This window comes from Ictalurus furcatus, chromosome 16 (assembly GCF_023375685.1).
Source record: "Ictalurus furcatus strain D&B chromosome 16, Billie_1.0, whole genome shotgun sequence".
NCBI classification, from domain to species: domain Eukaryota; kingdom Metazoa; phylum Chordata; class Actinopteri; order Siluriformes; family Ictaluridae; genus Ictalurus; species Ictalurus furcatus.
Genome location: NC_071270.1, coordinates 15507154 through 15525052, shown reverse-complemented (window position 1 = coordinate 15525052; position 17899 = coordinate 15507154). Strand labels below are relative to the sequence as shown.

General features: G+C 39.9%; 2 protein-coding genes across 5 annotated transcripts in view; one reads left to right on the top strand and one right to left on the bottom strand.

Annotated features, from left to right (window-relative positions):
• Positions 1-8235, bottom strand: part of ltn1 (listerin E3 ubiquitin protein ligase 1) — a 31729-nt gene extending 23494 nt beyond the window's left edge. For all 3 annotated transcript variants that reach the window (XM_053645128.1, XM_053645131.1, XM_053645130.1), the window contains exons 1-10: positions 8107-8235; positions 7260-7466; positions 6954-7052; positions 5617-5847; positions 5426-5478; positions 4824-5004; positions 4427-4600; positions 3301-3491; positions 1578-1725; positions 221-979 (exon numbers count right to left, since the gene is read on the bottom strand). In XM_053645128.1, the coding sequence (XP_053501103.1) occupies positions 221-979; positions 1578-1725; positions 3301-3491; positions 4427-4600; positions 4824-5004; positions 5426-5478; positions 5617-5847; positions 6954-7052; positions 7260-7466; positions 8107-8148 (2085 nt within the window). In that variant the 5' untranslated portion in view covers positions 8149-8235. The remainder of the gene's footprint in view (positions 1-220; positions 980-1577; positions 1726-3300; positions 3492-4426; positions 4601-4823; positions 5005-5425; positions 5479-5616; positions 5848-6953; positions 7053-7259; positions 7467-8106) is intronic.
• On the top strand, positions 7697-15557 carry nle1 (notchless homolog 1 (Drosophila)). 2 transcript variants are annotated; one of them, XM_053645132.1, is made up of 13 exons: positions 7697-8314; positions 9100-9257; positions 9468-9685; positions 10195-10274; positions 10392-10468; positions 10555-10652; positions 12143-12335; positions 12517-12652; positions 13226-13272; positions 13360-13562; positions 14717-14876; positions 14995-15065; positions 15189-15557. In XM_053645132.1, the coding sequence occupies exons 2-13, from the start codon at positions 9123-9125 to the stop codon at positions 15199-15201; spliced, it is 1431 nt and encodes a 476-aa protein (XP_053501107.1). In that variant the 5' UTR covers positions 7697-8314; positions 9100-9122; the 3' UTR covers positions 15202-15557. The 2 variants fall into 2 exon arrangements, with proteins under 2 accessions (XP_053501107.1, XP_053501108.1); XM_053645133.1 differs by having other exon boundaries at positions 8314-8333.
• Positions 15558-17899: the final 2342 nt, after the last annotated feature.

The window sequence follows — 17899 nt, the reverse complement described above, 5'->3', positions numbered from 1 at the left end:
ATGGCTTCATGGCAGAGGGGCATTGTCATGCTTGAACGGGTTTGGGCCTCTTAGTTCCAGTGGAGAGAAATTGTAACGCTACAGCATAAAAAGACATTCTATACAATTGTGTGCTTCCAACTTTGTGGTAATAGTTTGGGGAAGGCACATATGGGTGTGATGGTCAAGTGTCCACTAGCATTTGGCCAAACAGTGTAATTAGTTGGACTGGATGTCTTACGGTGATGTGGTCGAGTACAAGTGTCTGCTCTGCGTTCGAGCTGCAACATTGCAAAGAACTGAACACCATGTCCACCAGGAACTCTGTGTCTTTCCTGTCGTCTTGCCTGAGCCACACCATCACCCTCTGCAGAAGGAAACGGATGGCTGGATTTTCTGACAGCTCAGCCTCCAATTGCACCTCTGTCTTTCCATCGTCTGGTTTCAGCAGCCCTTGGAACACCTGGGCCTTTGGGAAAGCCTGCAACAACAGAGCCAGGAAGTGCAGGTGCCTCTCCGATTCACGCTCAGTCACATACACCATGTTAAGCTCAGCCAGCTGGCACACCAGCTCCAACAGGTGGCTGCTCCTCAGGGGTGAATACTGCTTCTCCTGCCCCTGTAAGGTTTCCACCTCTGGAGTTTGGCTCAGGTTTTCCTCCACTTGTCCTTTCACCTCCTCCTCAGAGAAGCAGACCTTTACAGCTTTCTTTCTCTTCCCAAGCTTGGTGCAGTAGCTTGCTGGATTCTGCATGATCTGCAACAGTGTGGCAATGCCCTGTAGCACCACCTGCTCAACCTGTTGCTCCTCGTGGTCCACATAGCGCACACACAGGGTACCTAAATCTTCCCAGAAATCTGCCAGAAGTCTGAGGAAAGTGGCGGCCTCGTTCCCCTCTGCTCGCTTCTCCCATGAGACTAGCATCTCAGTGATCTGAGGGAACAGAGGCCCGCTTTGCAAGGCACGGCTTCCAAGAGCTTTGTCTATCAAAGGCAGGAGCTGCAAAAGGAGAGGTGAAAAGAAAAAGAAAAAAAAAAAGCAGTGGTAAAAAAGAAGCACAACCAAAACTGTTACCCTTTAGTAAAAGATCAGGAACTGTTTAGCTGTATAAATCACAAAAAAAGGCAATATAATAAATAGCTAAACCAACACTGCAATTAACATTTCATTTGTTTTGTACCTGCCAGCAAATCTTTTCCAAGGATCTCAAGGAATGAAAATTGTATTCACAAGAAATGCTATTCTTAGAAAGTAAAGAAACTTATATATGCCTGACCTCTAATGCATACTCAAGACATCTTTTTTTAAAACCCAAATATTTGATACAGCTCACTAATTGTTATGAGACCCATTTCTTTATCCCTTTTTAAAATTTCAAATGTACTGCTCCACAGAAGAACATGAACTATCTTCTACCCGCGTCATTGAAAACTTCATAGCTGACAAACTAGGATCAAAACCTTTGCACACTGCAACTTAAACAAAGGAGGGTACGGCTTAGCGAAGATTCACTTGAATGCAAGAGTAAGACCTGGGAAAGGAAAACATCCCTAATCAACAGTAGTGCACTGATGCAGACAGCCCTAAAACCACTTACGTGCTCGGAGATGAGCATGTTTTGGATGCCTCGCTGCTCTGGCTCCTCTCCCACATTCTGTAGCAGAAGAAAACGGAGGCACTCCATGGTAGAAAAGACAATGGCTGCGCATTCTGACGGGCTGACTAGTGCACGCTCGCTGGAAAGACTAGAACAAATATCAGACAGTGAGACACTCAGACACACTCTGGAGACATTTAATCTTAGCTCAGCAGTGTGAATTAATGCATTTGAGGCTGACTATATTATGTAAAGACATGTCATGTAGCAGAGGACTGTGAACAGCATTTTCCACTTATACCAACAGTTACTTTTTTTTTATTTACTAAAGAATAACACGTGGAACTTTTTATCCATTTATAGTTACATGTGATGGAATGACCATGGAACCAATTAGTTCCTGTTATCACTTATGCAAAGAAACCTCAAAGTTCTCCATCCTTAGTGAAAGAACAGCTTTTATCTCTGCCTGCGCCAGTGGGTACACGGGAGACTCCTTCCTTAAATCTTAAATAAATGTCTCCCTTGTGTTAAAAACAGCATGCTTTTAAAAAATCTGTATATTATTAGCTTTGGAATATGTGGCACGTCTGGCATACAAATGCTCGTGGATGAGTTGTTACTTTATGCTGCGATCAAATATAGGGTGTTATAATTAGTACTTTCCAACCTCCAAGCAGGAAAAAACAAGTTCCTTGAACTCCCAATTCCTACTCAGAAATTTATGATGGTTTCCTCAATGCCAAGGTCCTCCAAGTTCACCAAGTGATATAAAATCAACATGGCTGCACAAAGCATCATCAGTAAACAAAGAAGCACTTCTTACCTTTAAATGGGTTGTATTGTATATACAAGTGCAGCTCAAAAAATACTAAAATATTGTACAAAAGTTCATTTTCCCCCGTAATTTAATTCAAAAACTGGAACTCTTCCATGTCCGTCTTTTCTTAGCAACAAGCTAGCCAGCTAACTGTGATGAGTAATGTACACTTTCCAGAAGGTCGACATTCCTGTATTATAAATTCTTTATTCTAATATTTTGAGATACTGGATTTTTGATTTCAATGAGCCGTAAGCCGTAATTATCAAGATTATAACAAAAAAGGCTTGAAATGATTCACTTTACGTGCAATGAATCTAGAATATATGAAAGTTCTACTTTTTGAATTAAATTAAGGGAAAAAACGAACTTTTCCACAATATTCTAATTTTTTTTTTTAGATGCACCTGTACAAGTAGTTGCTTTAGATCAAATCAACATATCTTAAATAAATATTCGCTTGTGAACACTAATAACAATAAAAATTTGACTACACAGATCACTGTTTTGAGGAGGAAAATGTACATCGCTAATCACAGTTAGCTGGCTAGCTTTTTGCTAAGAAAAGACGAACATGGAGACGTGCATGTTTTGCTTCCTCACTTTATAGCTTGAGGTCAAAAATGACATCATTCCGAGCCACGTCCAAGGTAAGTCGAATGCAACGATAAAAACGATAACATTATAACAAGCGATCTAGGACTAGCGTCAGAATTTCTGTTATAGAAAATTAATGAGCACCTTCTGGACAATTAGATTTGAGAGTTCTACAGCAGTGTGTTATAAGCAACATTATCTAACCTTTATTTAGTCAGGTCTAAATCATATTAGATCAAAAGCATTTATCAACAGCATCTGATGCAAATCAGTGATTTAAGGGATACAGTGAAACAGGTGTCTTACCCTTGTATAATGGAAGAGAAGAATGTGCTACAGAAGTCGAGTTTCGGTTCAATGACCTCTGCTGGCAGTTTGCTGATAAATGGAAGCATGTTGGGGTGCAGGGCGGTGGCCAGGCCCCGCCCCCCTTCTCTCAACAGAGCCCAAATCTTGGGCAGCACACCCTTCCGAGCATTTACGTGAGTCCAACAGTCCTGCAGAACATTGAGGAACTGATGAGGGATAACCCAACACTTTCACTTAATTTCAGAAAAATAAAATTCACAGAAAAGGTGCTGAAGCCCTAATATCATTAAACGTACAATTATGAGAACTTGATTCTAAAGTTGGAAAGTTTATTAGTAATTTGGTTAATAATTTACAATTAGTAATTGTCAAGATTTTATATTCAGTCACTTTATACCTTTTATATATTTGTTTGCAAATATAATAACATTTATTTGAATAATATGAACATCAGGAACTAATTTTTGTTGCAAATTAGAACATCTGGTGCCATTTTTTTGCTTTTTTCACTTCCTTCAAGTCAAAAATGTGAGAAATGGGATATTTATCAACCGGTCACCTTATAAATAAACTACTTTTCAGATTAACGACGAAATCTTGTTGTGTAACCAAAACAAGGATATACAGTGACTAGTTTCAGTGAGAAGAATATCAAAACACATTTCAAATGGATGCAAAATACTGTGGTTTAAATTTGGACAAAGTATTTACTTTATGGAGCCCAGGGCAGTTCATTATTTTACTGTACTACTAAACACACCTACTAAATGAACTAATGAATTCAAAGGATTGAAATTTGACTTGCACCTTCTAAGGACTGCCGCTGTAATCACGAACTCTATAATTCACCCAGTACTCTTCACAATATGCTTATACTGAACCTCATTTCAACACAATTAGTACTATTCTCCTTTTCTCTATGATATATAATCCCACTACACAGAAGGTTTGTTTTTTAGTCTGGTTCCTCTTAAGGTTTCTTCCTCATGTTGTTTCAAGGAGTTTTTTTTCTTATAGCCACTTTCACGTCTAGATTCTCATCCCATCTGTATCCCAAACTGCAAACATACTAAAGAGAAAGTGACTACAACACCCACACAAAGACTGCACCAAAGGGCCTGACCTGTATGCTGGAGATAACGTGCAGAACGGCCTCCCACAGCGGCGGCAACACGACAGGGTCCGAGTCATCGATACTGAGGAGTACGGCAGAACAAACTCGAGCTGCTTCGGTCTGAACAAGCTGAGGAACAAGTTCACACAGCGCAGCTACCGCCTTAAAGAACGCCCCTCTGACCTGGAGGAGAGAACACAACTTCCAGCTTAGTCCTTGTCACTCAACAGTCTCTTATAATTGTGTTTAGCAATTAAATTATAGCATATCAGTGCAATATCAGTGGAGTATAAAGAATTTAAGCATTCTGTTACTTCACTTTTCATTAGTAAGTCCTATAAAGCTCGATATCTTTTTGTTTTTTTTTTGGGGGGGGGGGGGGGGGTTTGCACCATATCCAGCTCACCTGTGGGGTTTTGTGTTTGCTGTACTTCCAGAATTTTGCCTGTGAGATGATGTGAGCGAGCCGCTGGCTGAGGGCCTCACGATCAAACGTGGACAGGGACACAAGCAGTTTCTTGAGAGCCAGCAGCGAGCTGGTCAGCACACGCACATATTTTGCCTGTCGCTCGTCTTCTGGTACGCTCCTGCACATATACATCACATACAGTTGAACTGGCACAAAGAACTCCATCCATCCATTCTCCGTACTGCTTATCCTACACAGGGTCGCAGAGGAGCCTGGAACCTATCCCAGGAGACTTGGGGCACAAGGCAGGGGACACCCTGGACGGGGTGAAAACCCATCGCAGGGCACAATCGCACACACGTTCACTCAATTTAGAGATGCCAATCAGCCTACAGTGCATGTCTTTGGACTCGGGGAGGAAACCAGAGCACCCGGAGGAAACACCCGAAGCACAGGGAGAACATGCAAATGAAGCTCCAAATTATGTTAGCAGGAATGCAATAATAATTTAGCATTACTAAAAATAATGCATTGTAAGAGAATATTCTGTGGGAAAAGCCTTTACAGGTTACATTTATAAATGACACATTTATACTTACTGTGGGTCAGTGAGTGTGTCAGCTGTTTCCTTGAGCAGATTGTCTTGGAGCACCTAAGGGAAACAAAAGAGAACAGTATTGTGTAATAGCGCAGCATTGCTTAGGTTATGATTAGGCCATTCCCATGGACAGTGAATTATTACTCAGTTTAATAAATGCACATATTTGTGAGTCATATTACTTTGACTTACGGTCAGCACTTCATCTTTGCAGAAGCTGAGAGCCTCTGGCTGTTTGTTGAGGGGGAAAGCAGCCTGGAAGGCAACATTAGCAGCAGACGCAGCAGGGGAATATGTGTCACACTGAGCTATGAGCCAATGGCCCATTATCGCCTTCAGATATGGGGCGAGGTTACGCTTGACTTTCAGGATCAGCTGTTCAAATGCCTGCTGTGTGGCTTCTCGAACTCGTCTGTCATGATCCTAACGCAATATCAGTGTAATATCAGTGTTAGAACTAGGTAGCAGTTTGTATCATATATACAATCACACCATCCACTTTATTAGGAACACCTGTAGCCCTGTTCATTAATGCAATTATCCAATCAGCCAATCATGTGGCAGCAGCTCAATGCATAAATTCATGCAGATACAGCTTAAGACCTTGACATCAAATATCAGAACAGGGGGAAAAAACGTGATCTCAGTGACTCTGCCCGAGGCAATGTTGTTGGTGCCAGACGGGTCGATTTGAGTATTTCAGAAACCTCTGATCTCCTGAGGTTTCCACGCACAACAGTCTCTAGAGTTTACACATAATGGTGTGGAAAACAAAAAACAACCAGTCCGCGACAGTTCTGCAGGCAGAAACGCCTTGTTGTTGAAACAGGTCGCAGGAGAATGCCCGGACTGGTTCAAGTAGACACGAAGGCTACGGTGAATCAAATTCACCACAAACTCCTTACAACTTTTCGTGAACTGGAAAGTTGAAGAATGGAAAAACATTGCGTGGTCTTTTTCCAAATCTTCAACTGTACAGTTTTGGTGAGCCTCTGCCCATTGTAGCCTCAGATTCCTGTTCCTCACTGACAGGTGTGTAATGCAATAAGGTCTTCTGCTGTTGTAGCCCACCTACCTTCGAGGTTCAGGAGTTCTGAGATGCTTTTCTGCTCATCACGGTTGAAAAGAGTGCCTATTTGAGTTACTGTAAACTTCCTACCAGCTTCAACCAGTCTAGCCATTCTCCTCTCTCGACAACAAAGCATTTACTCTTGTACAAAACTTCTGCTCCCTGAATATTTTTTTTGTACCATTCTGTGTAAACTCTAGAGAATGTTGCACATGAGAAACCCAAGAGATCAGTTTTTTTTTTTGCTGTTTTTTTTAATATTCAAACCAGCTTTGGGACCAGCAAACATGCCACAGTCACCGAGATCACATTTTCTCCTCGTTCTGGTGTTTGATGTGAACAGGTCACCAACAGCAGGTGTACAGGTGTTCTGAATAAAATGGACAATAAATATGTAAGAGTAAATTATATAGCAGGTTAACACAAATACATGAGTATTTTTTAAAACACAAAGCCTTACCATTGATATTTTGCAGTATATACGTGGCCAGTATGGAAGAACTCCTTTCACTATGTCTGAATCACGCTCGTGACACATTGCTCCAAATTCTTGTACAGCCTGCAAGGAAAAGGAGTTATTTCCGAGATCAACCGCGTAGAGAATCTACACAGGTTTCCACCATGAATTCTAGATTCAGAATCGTTTTATTGGCCACGTGCAACGAATGCATTGGGATTCTTTATTGTTTCAGCTTACCCAGTTACTCCAGACAAATTCAAACAAAGGACACAACATCCATATGCAAAATTAATTAAGAACCTTCACCTTCAGTTTCGTGACTGCATCTCTCTTGTACAATTTCCGTAAAACCAGACGGAAATCAGCATCCACCAGGTTGTCTATTTCCTCAGCACCGTGGACTGCAGGTACATATCCCGGGTCGTTGGAGGCCGAAATCCCAAATCCAACAAATCCAGGAACCACTCCATTTTCCCGAGCTAAGAGTTCGGCAGCTCTGCCACTGCTGGATGGCTGAAATAGTAAGGAAATAAGATGTTGTAGAAATGACAAGAATGTTGTGTCACTGATGCAAAGCATCATTATTATTCAATAATATAGCCCTGGTGTTCATCCACCACAACGTGTACATACAACAAATGTATTTCAGCAGATCCACTTCTGCTAACAGTTTGTTTTGCTAGGTGGCGCTTTATAAGCATTTTTGTTTCAGATTTGTATGAACAAGTTACACGAGGTCCTTTGCGTCGTGACGTCATTAGGCAAATTTACATAACAACGTCATTGTTGGTCGATTAGAACTCGAACGGCTGGTCAAAACCTGATTGGTTATTAAGCTAACAAGCTGGCGTTCTATTTGTTTTGTTTAACTATGTATTTATTTTTTAGTTTGCCGTTTTAAAAGCCTAAATAAATTATGTGGAATTATTATGTTTAGCTACAGACTTAACTATTAGTCAAATTTAATATTTATTAATCTTTTAGTATGATATACTATACTGTCGTACTATAAGTATGCCAAAATAATACGCCACATCCGGGCAGAATACTAGACTGGAAGGAGCACTTATAGTAGCCTGCTAACCATCTAGAACAGTCAACCTGTCGACACTTTTAGCTGAACAAACCTCCGAACAACTTAAATTCGGCTTACCCGAACATTCCCTTTCGTCCTTTGTTTATTTTTGCCACCCATGTTGTGTGATTTTGTTTAGCGCTGACTCCGCGTTTCAGCTCAGCCTGTAGAAGGCAGCTAGCTGTTACTTACTTCACTTTAAAACTGTCGCACGCTTGTGACGTGCCAGTCGTGACCTACGCGTCATTATCCAGCGTCCTCCAAAGGTACACAACACGTGTGGAAGGTAAATTCATCTCGATAAAGTAATCATTTGTTTTATTTACGTTTCCGTTATGTCCTTTTTTAGTACATTAGAGCAGTATGTTCACTCTTTTAATGTCTAAATGATTTGTTTAGTGTTAAGGTGAATGAAGAGCTCGTATGAGTCAAGTAGCAAGCCGGCAACATTCTGTCTATTAGTTTATCATGTTTATCAAGTCTTGATCTAGGAATTGGCGATGCATTACATCATTTCTAAGCATGGCTATAGCTCTATAACAATTAAGGCGGGGTGGAGTACTAACTTATTGACTGCAAGCCTATCAGCTAATGATCTGGGTTTTTTTTTAACCTATTGTCTGTTTATTATTTTTTTCAATGTTCAATTGTTTATTTTGCAAATAAATGTTTTAAGTCGCTTAAGTATTATTTAACGCAAATCATTATGCATTTGAAAGATGTGGTTTGTCATTTTTAATTTTATACCTATAATAATCAATTACCTTCATAGATGCCTTAGGCAAACTGATATGCAGTATCAGCATGCAGTTTATCTGGTTAGTTTATTCTCGTCAGGCCTCTGTTGACATTTTTCTGGCCCAGAAATGAGCTCTACCCCCAGTTGGAACAGGGCTTTTCCTTAAAAGGCGACTCATAAGGAAGAAGTAGTTTCGGTATAGGGATAGGGTCAGTTGCCCCTTTAAAACATGGCTATTGTGTTTTGCTTGTGCATTATGAGAATCATGAATTCTGCTAGAATTTTGCAGCATCGACAAATACTTATCTTACTCATGACACCTGTTTTGACAGACAACTTGAGAGCGTGTTTAAAAATGAGCGAGGACGTGGAGCGCATGTTAATCCAGTTTCAGGATGAAGGTGGCGAGCCTCTTGGATCTCCCTTTGATGTCCCGTTGAACATAACCCCAGATAAGCTGCAGCTGGTTTGTAATGCGCTGCTACTAAAGGTAACTGCAACATAGACTTTATGGTGGGCGGCAAATGATATGTAGAGACACTGGTGACTTGTTGAAAGCTGAAACGCAAGATACTTGTTCTTCACGTTAGTTTTTCATTTGTTATTATTTCAACTTGAATTGTGATCATTCTACCCTTTTTATATTAAAATTTAGTGTGGTGTGTTTTAAGGTACTCCCTTTCTCTCCGTATCTCTTCAGGAAGAGCCGGTGCCACTGCTGTTCTTCGTGCATGATGCTGAGGTGGTGTCATCCCTGGGGGCTTGTGTGCAGACTCTGGGTGTGGAAACGGAGCAGGTGCTGCCAGTGGTGTACCAACCACAGGCCGTGTTCCGCGTGAGGGCCGTGGCTCGCTGCACCAGTTCACTGGAGGGCCACACCGAGGCCGTCATCTCAGTGGCTTTCAGTCCCACAGGGAAGTGAGTGGAACAACCGTTAAAGGAATAATCCATATTTTTTCAATCTGCATTATGTCGACAGAATCATATACAAGGAATTGAACTCAGTTGTGCACTTGTGCTTATAAACAAGCATTACACATTACAGTAAGATAACAAAGACAAGAGCATCGACAACACTAGCAATATAACACACATTTGCTATGAACAGTGGATAATATGTACAAATATGTGATGGTGTAAATGGTAGTGATTTTTTTTTTTTTTCTTCTGCTTGCTTTCTGGCTCTGGAGCATAAATCATAAGATTTAGAGCAATTACCTTTGACGTAGGAATTCGGGAAAGCATTCTACAAAAAACTGTCTTATGGAAACATTTATTTTGTGCCTCAATAGCTGCCCTTGTTTTGCGTTGGGAGGAAATAGGTTTTACTTTGTCATAGCCAGTATCAGGGTTTATTACTGACACTGTCTTGTATGGAAGAATTTTGTCCTAAAGGATCCTTCCTCTGTGTTTTAATCTGTCCTTAGATACCTGGCTAGCGGTTCTGGAGATACGACTGTGAGATTTTGGGATCTGACCACAGAGACTCCTCATCACACTGCCAAAGGTCAGTGAAGATATACTGCGCTTGACAACAACCCCCAATTATTATTTTTTTAGAATTGAACTTGTGTTTTCAATTTGATAAATTCTGATGTTAACAGACTCTATTTATACCTTTAAGGACACAAACACTGGGTTCTGTCCATCGCCTGGTCTCCAGATGGCAAGAAGTTAGCCTCAGGGTGTAAGAACAGTCAGGTAAGTGTTTACTCTGCTTCAAACACAGTAGCTATGCCTTTAAAATACCAACAGTATCCGTAATTTGTAATCCGTAATCTAAATAGATTCTCCTGTGGGACCCAGTAACAGGACAGCAGATAGGAAAGACTCTGACAGGACACACTAAATGGATCACTTGGCTGTGTTGGGAGCCATTGCACTTGTAAGTTCTGTCCTATTTTCATATCTTAATGTAAAAAAAAAAAAAACATTTCATATTGGCATATCAAAAAAATCAGACATAATCATGGATCTAACGAGAAACAAGAAACATCTCAAAAATATCCCAACGATTGCCATCAACACCATTTAAGTGCCCGAGAAAGCTTTCAGTCATATACTCTGATCTATACAGATGGATCAAAATCTGGAGCTCATGTGTCAGCTGCTTTTGTGGTCAACCATCAGAAAAGTGGAATACAGATTCCCAGGAATAGTTAAGTTTTTACTGCAGAATTCAATGCCATTATTTTGGCACTAGATCATGTTAAAACTTCTCAACAATGGAATTTACTAATAATAACGGACTCAAAGTCATGCCTTCAAATTCTGGCATCCCTTAAAATCGAACACCCAGCTTTTGTAGACGTTTTAAATGGACTGCATTCTTTGGAGGGACAGAATTTTTAAAAAAAAAAATTTGTTGTGGAATTGGGCATTGGGATAATTGGGAATTGGAAACAATTCCAGGGAATGAGCAAGCAGATGCTGCTGCTAAGGAGGCCTCATCTTCAGAGCTCAACAAATGCCCTGTTCCACCTTCAGACCTCAAACCCATTATAAACTCTTATCTCTTCCAAAAAAAATGGCAAACCGATTGGGATCAATGTAGTAGAAAATGTAGTTACTTGGATAATCGCTGGGATCATATCATCTACACATGTTGCCGATTAGCCCTTTTTGCCAAAGTCCAATATCTCTGAGGCATATTTTAATGGATTAATGTCTGTCTTTTTTTTGTTGTTGATTTCATATGAAATTATTTTTAATGAAGTGTGGAATGATTTAGTTTAATATTTTTTGTCGAAGCAAACAAATAAAGAAACGTTAACTGCCATGGTGTTAATTTACAAAGAAACAAACAAGAAATAACAGCATTTATTCACATAAAAAAAAAGATCAGGTTCATTATCCAGATATTGACATCCAGACAAACATCTGCAGGTCCCAAAATTGTATGCCCAACTCTCTATCTCAATCTTCAGTCTCTTCAATCTCATCTAGTTTTCTGGTTTCCTCCCACAATCCAAAGACGTGTTGTAGGCTGTTTGGCATTTCCAAATGTCCATAGTGTGTGCAGTTGTTACTTGCGATGGGTTGGCAGCCCATCCAGGGTGCCTTCTGTCTGGTGCCCCAGTTCCCTGGGATAGGCTCCAGGCTTCCCCCAAGACCCTGCGTAGGATAGGCTGTATAGAAGATGGATGGATGGATATTTGTCAGTTCCTTTATTCTTATTCCGTGATTAGATATTTTAAATTGTATAGTATATAAAGTTTAAACAAAAATGTTTGACTGGCAGTGTATTTAATACTAGAGCTAAACTCATACAGCTTTTTCCCCATCCATCTGCTCCATAAGATCATTCGTTCCCATTTTTCTTTAATATGATCATATATTGCATCTAACTGTATTCACTGTGTCACTCTGCCAAAGGAACCCTGAGTGCCGGTACCTGGCTAGCTCGTCTAAAGATGGCTCGGTTCGAATATGGGACACGGTGCTGAGCCGCTGCGATAAGATCCTGACGGGCCACACACAGTCAGTGACCTGTGTTAAATGGGGAGGGGATGGCCTTTTGTACACTTCATCCCAGGACAGGACTGTTAAAGTCTGGAGGGCCAAAGATGTAAGAGCAAATGCTTTGTGTGTGTGCGTATATTTATACACGTAACTAATAGATTTGCAACAACAAAACTAGAAATATAAGTGCAGTCTTCTTCTACACTACATATTCTTACAGAAAATTCATTAGACCTAACATTTGCTGAATTAAATAAAGATGTTTTATGGATTTCTCCTTGCTTTAGGGGGTTCAGTGCCGGACGTTGCAGGGTCATGCTCATTGGGTGAACACGCTGGCCCTCAGCACAGACTACGTCCTCCGTACAGGAGCCTTTGAGCCAGCCACTGCTACCATCAACCTTCAGGACCTTACTGGCTCGTGTAAGATTAACAATGCATGTAATCTTTAAAGATGAATTTAGGGTTTATGGAGTCTGATTATTGTACCTGTCGGAGACTGATTTAACATCTAGCAAAGGGACTTACTCAAGTTCACATTTGAAACTCTGTCAGTAATTTAATGATCTTGCAGGGCCAGACATGATCTCTAACATAAAACATACCTGCAGGCTGTCTTTTTAAAAATTGTGGGGAAAACAAGCACAAACAATGCTACACTCACAGCCTTTCCTTCTAAAATCTTTCAATGAAATTGAAAACAATTTCATCCATGTTTAACATCTGAAGCAAGCTAAATATATCTTCAAAATAGATATTTAACCCAACAATTTTGGCCTTTTTTTAAAAAAAAATTTTAAAAAAGAAGTTTAGTGCATGTAATCTGTTCTCTGCACATACACCAAACAGGTGTCTTATTTAGCAACTTCTCTGCCATCTTGGTTTATTCACATGATGCCATACGCTTGTTATTAAAGACTGATAATAAATAATACAATAGTTACATGGTGCCTGATGTACATTTTGGATTAATGCTCATTTGGTTGCATCCTACAGTGGAAGAAATCAAAGAGAGAGCATTGCAGCGATACAACAAAGTCCGAGTAAGTGCAAAATGTACAGTAATGAGATTTTAGCTCATATACTGTTTCGGCAGTTTTACACTTTATCGAGCGCTGTCTCTGAATCAGGGTGAGGCTCCGGAGAGATTGGTGTCAGGTTCTGATGACTTCACACTGTTCCTGTGGAATCCAGCAGAAGAGAAGAAGCCTGTGGCCCGTATGACTGGACACCAGGCTCTGGTCAACGAGGTGCTCTTTTCCCCTGACACACGACTGCTCGCAAGTGCTTCTTTCGACAAGTCTATCAAGATCTGGGATGGCAGGACTGGCAAGTATGTCATTGAACCTTTTATTCTTTTTGCATTGTTGCTGTGTCTAGAATAGGGGTGGGAAGCATAATACATTTACTGCGTAATACCTTTAGAATGCAGTATCATGATTTTAACAATGCTGCCTTGTTTAAAAAATTTGCAACATTACCATAAAATATGACACAATTTTAAATCATCATTTGTATACAGGTGCATCTCAAACAATTATAATGATATTTTGAGAGGCTGGATTTTTGATTTCCATGAGCTGTAAGCCGTAATCATCAAGATTAAAACACAAATATTTTCACTGTGTAATATTAATAATTCAATTATGGGGGAAAATTAACTTTTCCACGATGTTCAAATTTTTTGAGATGCACCTGTAATGTATATAGGACAAACTATAGTTTTTTTTTCCCTAAAATATCAAAAAATATTCATGTAAAAGTCTTAAAATAAGACTTATTGTGGCAGGTTTTTTAACATTTGATGTTAATTTGGACTGTTATTTGAATGACATCTGTTGCAGTGCCTTATTTCTGACTTCTTCTATAATTAGTGTTAACAGGGATAAAGGAATTGGTCCTAATTCCAGCATGACCACCAGAAGAAACAAGAAAAGTCTTTCCGCTGCTTTTTGCTATCCATGTATTCCTTAAAAGTCTGAGATGAAGCTTAGGCTATTGCAAATCTCTTGGCGAAGTAATAGAGTATAGAAATAGAAACAGAATAATAGAGAAGAATTAAGCTGCCAAAGTCCTCAGACATCAAGCACTTAGCATTACACATTACAGCCACACCTCAGCAGTTACATTAGCCTACCTGTCTCGGGCCTAGTTAAGTACAGAAGCACCTCACGGACTTTGTGGTCCATACAACCCATTTCATACAGTCAGCTCCTCCAGTTTTAGTGTACTGGTGCTTGATAAGACAAGACGTCTCTCATACAGAACAGACTGACTGGCCTAAAGATCTCTGTGACTCTTCCATCTCTTTTTACTAGATTTCTTGTTTCTTTTTTTTTTTTTTTATTGCAAAATCATGAAGAAATCTTGAATGTGAGAGCAGTACTACATAATTCAAGCTCCGTATAAACGTAGGACTACGTGTGTGTGTGTGTGTGTGTGTGTGTGTGTGTGTGTGTGTGTGTGTGTGTGATTTCCCTCCTGCAGGTATTTAACATCACTCCGGGGTCACGTGGCCGCTGTATATCAGGTAGCATGGTCAGCAGACAGCCGTCTGTTAGTGAGCGGGAGCAGCGACAGCACGCTGAAGGTGTGGGACGTGAAGACGGGCAAACTGAGCGTGGATCTGCCTGGGCATGCTGACGAGGTGAGCGGCTCGTTTTATCACTTGCACATATTTTATTTGTTTATTACATTAGCTTTAGGAAGTGTCTTGTATAAATGAAACATTATTATAATTACCGTTAATATTATGTTTCATTCAGGTTTTCGCTGTAGATTGGAGTCCTGACGGTCAGCGAGTGGCCAGTGGTGGGAAAGACAAATGTCTACGGATGTGAGTAATTACCTTACTTAGTGGACTGCTTTATCTACCATTTACACACACTCACGTGTACGTCGTGACATGTGACAATTGATGTGTCTGATTTTTAATTTTTTTTTCCCCTCTCCCAAATAGATGGAGGAGGTAGCTGATGCAGGTCCCTGCCCCCACCATTGTACATTTACCAGCCAATTAATTAGGCAGGTGCCTCAGTGCATCCACCTTCATCATTCAATGGCCCACCCCACGGGACGACTGACAGCTGTGTCAGTTTGAGCTTTAACCTAATTACACAGTGTGACTCTGAGTCAGCCAAAAGATTATCATGTGCCCAAGAAACAGAAGCATGACATCATGGTGGCTTCTTGGCTTAAGGAAATTTGGCAGTTCTGCCCTGTATATGAACTCACAACTGACCTGGGCTAACTTCTGTAATCCTCAGATGCTTTCTTATTAAACAACTAGTATAGAGAATTTTTTAATAAAATTTCTCTTTCCAAACAATTTCTGGGAGGAATTACTGTCTCTCTACTGGATTTTCACATCATTTCTTACTCAAACATAACCAGATACATACAGTCTAAGTCAGTGTTTCCCAACCTTATTTCAGTCTCGGCACCCTTTGAAAATGTTCAAAAATTTATGGCACCCTACACAAACACTAATGCTAGTTTATGTTTATATATATATATATATATATATTAGTTAAGCCTGGTTTATACTCGGTGCGTCCGCAATAGCGCGAGGGAATGTGCTGCAAAAATGACGTCATCGCGGAGTGGGCAGTTGAGGCCTCATTTCTCGTGGCGGTTTGCGCGGCATTTTTTGTAACTCGCCGCGCGGAGCCGGATCTGGAAATGAATGACGTTGAGGCGACGCTTTCCGAAAGGTACAATTGTACAGGCATCTCTATGATCCATCCACATGGGACTATAGAGAGAGAGCCAGATGGCACAAAATTCATGGAAAGTTTTTTAAAAATAGTGATTACGATTTGCTTTGTACATACTGGTGAAAGAATAAAGCCAAAGCTCAAAGTTTTTTTTGGGGGGGTGCACTATGTTTTCATTTATCAGTATCTTCACAAATAAACACAGTCACTACACTACACCATGATTAAACCTTATTCTCTTGTCTTTATACTAGGGCTGCACAAAATATCGATTATGATTTTGAATCCCCACGACTACATGAACATGATCGACTGCGATATTGACATTTAAAGTACGTCCTCCGCTCATAGAAAACAACGCTGCAGATGAAATCAAGTGCTTCCTAAACTTAGCCGATCACCATAGAGTGGCACAGGGATGATGTCATTTTGTAATGCCAAAACACGGAAACGAGTTAGCATTTTAGCACTTGAGCTGCGAGCGCCAATGATTGTACAAGGCAAAATCATGAGACTAACATGTTGCTAAATGGCACTACAGAGGTTGTCGGGGACATTAAACGTCATCACGCCAAAAAGGAAAAAACTTTGCAGATAAAATCAGGGCTCTACAGTGCAACCATTTCACTCGCATTTGTGACTGAAAAGCACTTTGTATGACTATGAAAAAATATATAGTCGCACCATTGCAAATGATCTGTTCGGAGTTGTATAATACAATCGGAATAAAAACTACAATTCCAAAATGCATCTACACCGTGCAACAGTTACTTTCACACTGCTTTTCATCTCCTCAGTCAACTGAACAAGTGTGGAAATACTGCAGAGAAGCCATTATGATGACAAGAGTAACATTGAACATCATGTGCTTCTCTCAAGTTGCCGATCTCACGAACCGCCATCTTTTATTGATCCCGCAAAATGACCTGAACTTTCACCTACTCGTGTAGACACAGCGGCTTCAGGCGGAGTAAATTAATTATAATGCTAACACTACAAGGTGGGTTTGATTCAAACTTGTTTAGTAAATAATTCCTCACCAATCATAATCAAGAGTAGCAACTGTTCAGTCTGTAAACATACAGTACACTGCCGCTCTCTCTTCACCAACTCTAATAGACAGCGCATTCACTTCTTTTAAGCTCACGGTTGTCAGATATCACTAAAAAAGTCAACTCCACATTTCATGTTTTGATTTAATCCCACAGAAAACACAATATTATCAGCAGACATGGCAACACTGTACTGGGGAACCGGTCTAACATGAACAACTGATAAACAAACAAACAAAAAACTAATACAATGTAAAAACAGAAAATGCGCTTAGTTATAAATAAATCATTTAATATAAAAAAAATGGATATTATAATAAATTAAAAAAATTAAAATGACAAATGGAATAATGTTTAATTACTATGGGTTGCATTTAATATCACTTTGATATTAAGCTTAGTAGGCTATTTGCCTTCTTTTTCCTTTTTCCTGCTTGTGTTAGTCTACTTTTAATGAGGACTCTTTATTGTTTAAGAATAAATATTTAAAAATGAATATTTTATGCTTGTTTATTTATCAATTAACTAACAGTATTTCTCATTGCGATTATTTTAATTCAATTAACACTGACCATGAGCAGAGAGCTTACATTTAACTGTTTATGATAGACCTCCTGATTAAAGCTTAAACAAAAAAAGCGATTGGTTTCTGGATCGGTTTCCATCGTAAAAATCCTGATCGGAGCATCAGTAATGAACACCATTAAACTAAAGCACTAAGCATCTGGTGAATAAATGAGCTCACCCAATCACATCCTATGAGAGATTATTCAGATATATACACAATATACGCAGAGTAGTTTGAGAATTGGCTCCAGCCCAGAACCATGACAGTGGAAAATGGCTAGTAGTGTAGCTTTATATATTTTTAAGAGGAGCAGACTTCAAAGACTGAACACTGA

Coding starts and splice junctions, on each gene's coding strand:
- nle1 (XM_053645132.1), top strand. CDS start 9,123: ATGAGCGAGGACGTGGAGCGCATGTTAATCCAGTTTCAGGATGAAGGT. Junction 10,275..10,391: donor TCCTCATCACACTGCCAAAG/GTCAGTGAAGAT, acceptor TATACCTTTAAG/GACACAAACACTGGGTTCTG. Junction 13,563..14,716: donor TGGGATGGCAGGACTGGCAA/GTATGTCATTGA, acceptor TCCCTCCTGCAG/GTATTTAACATCACTCCGGG.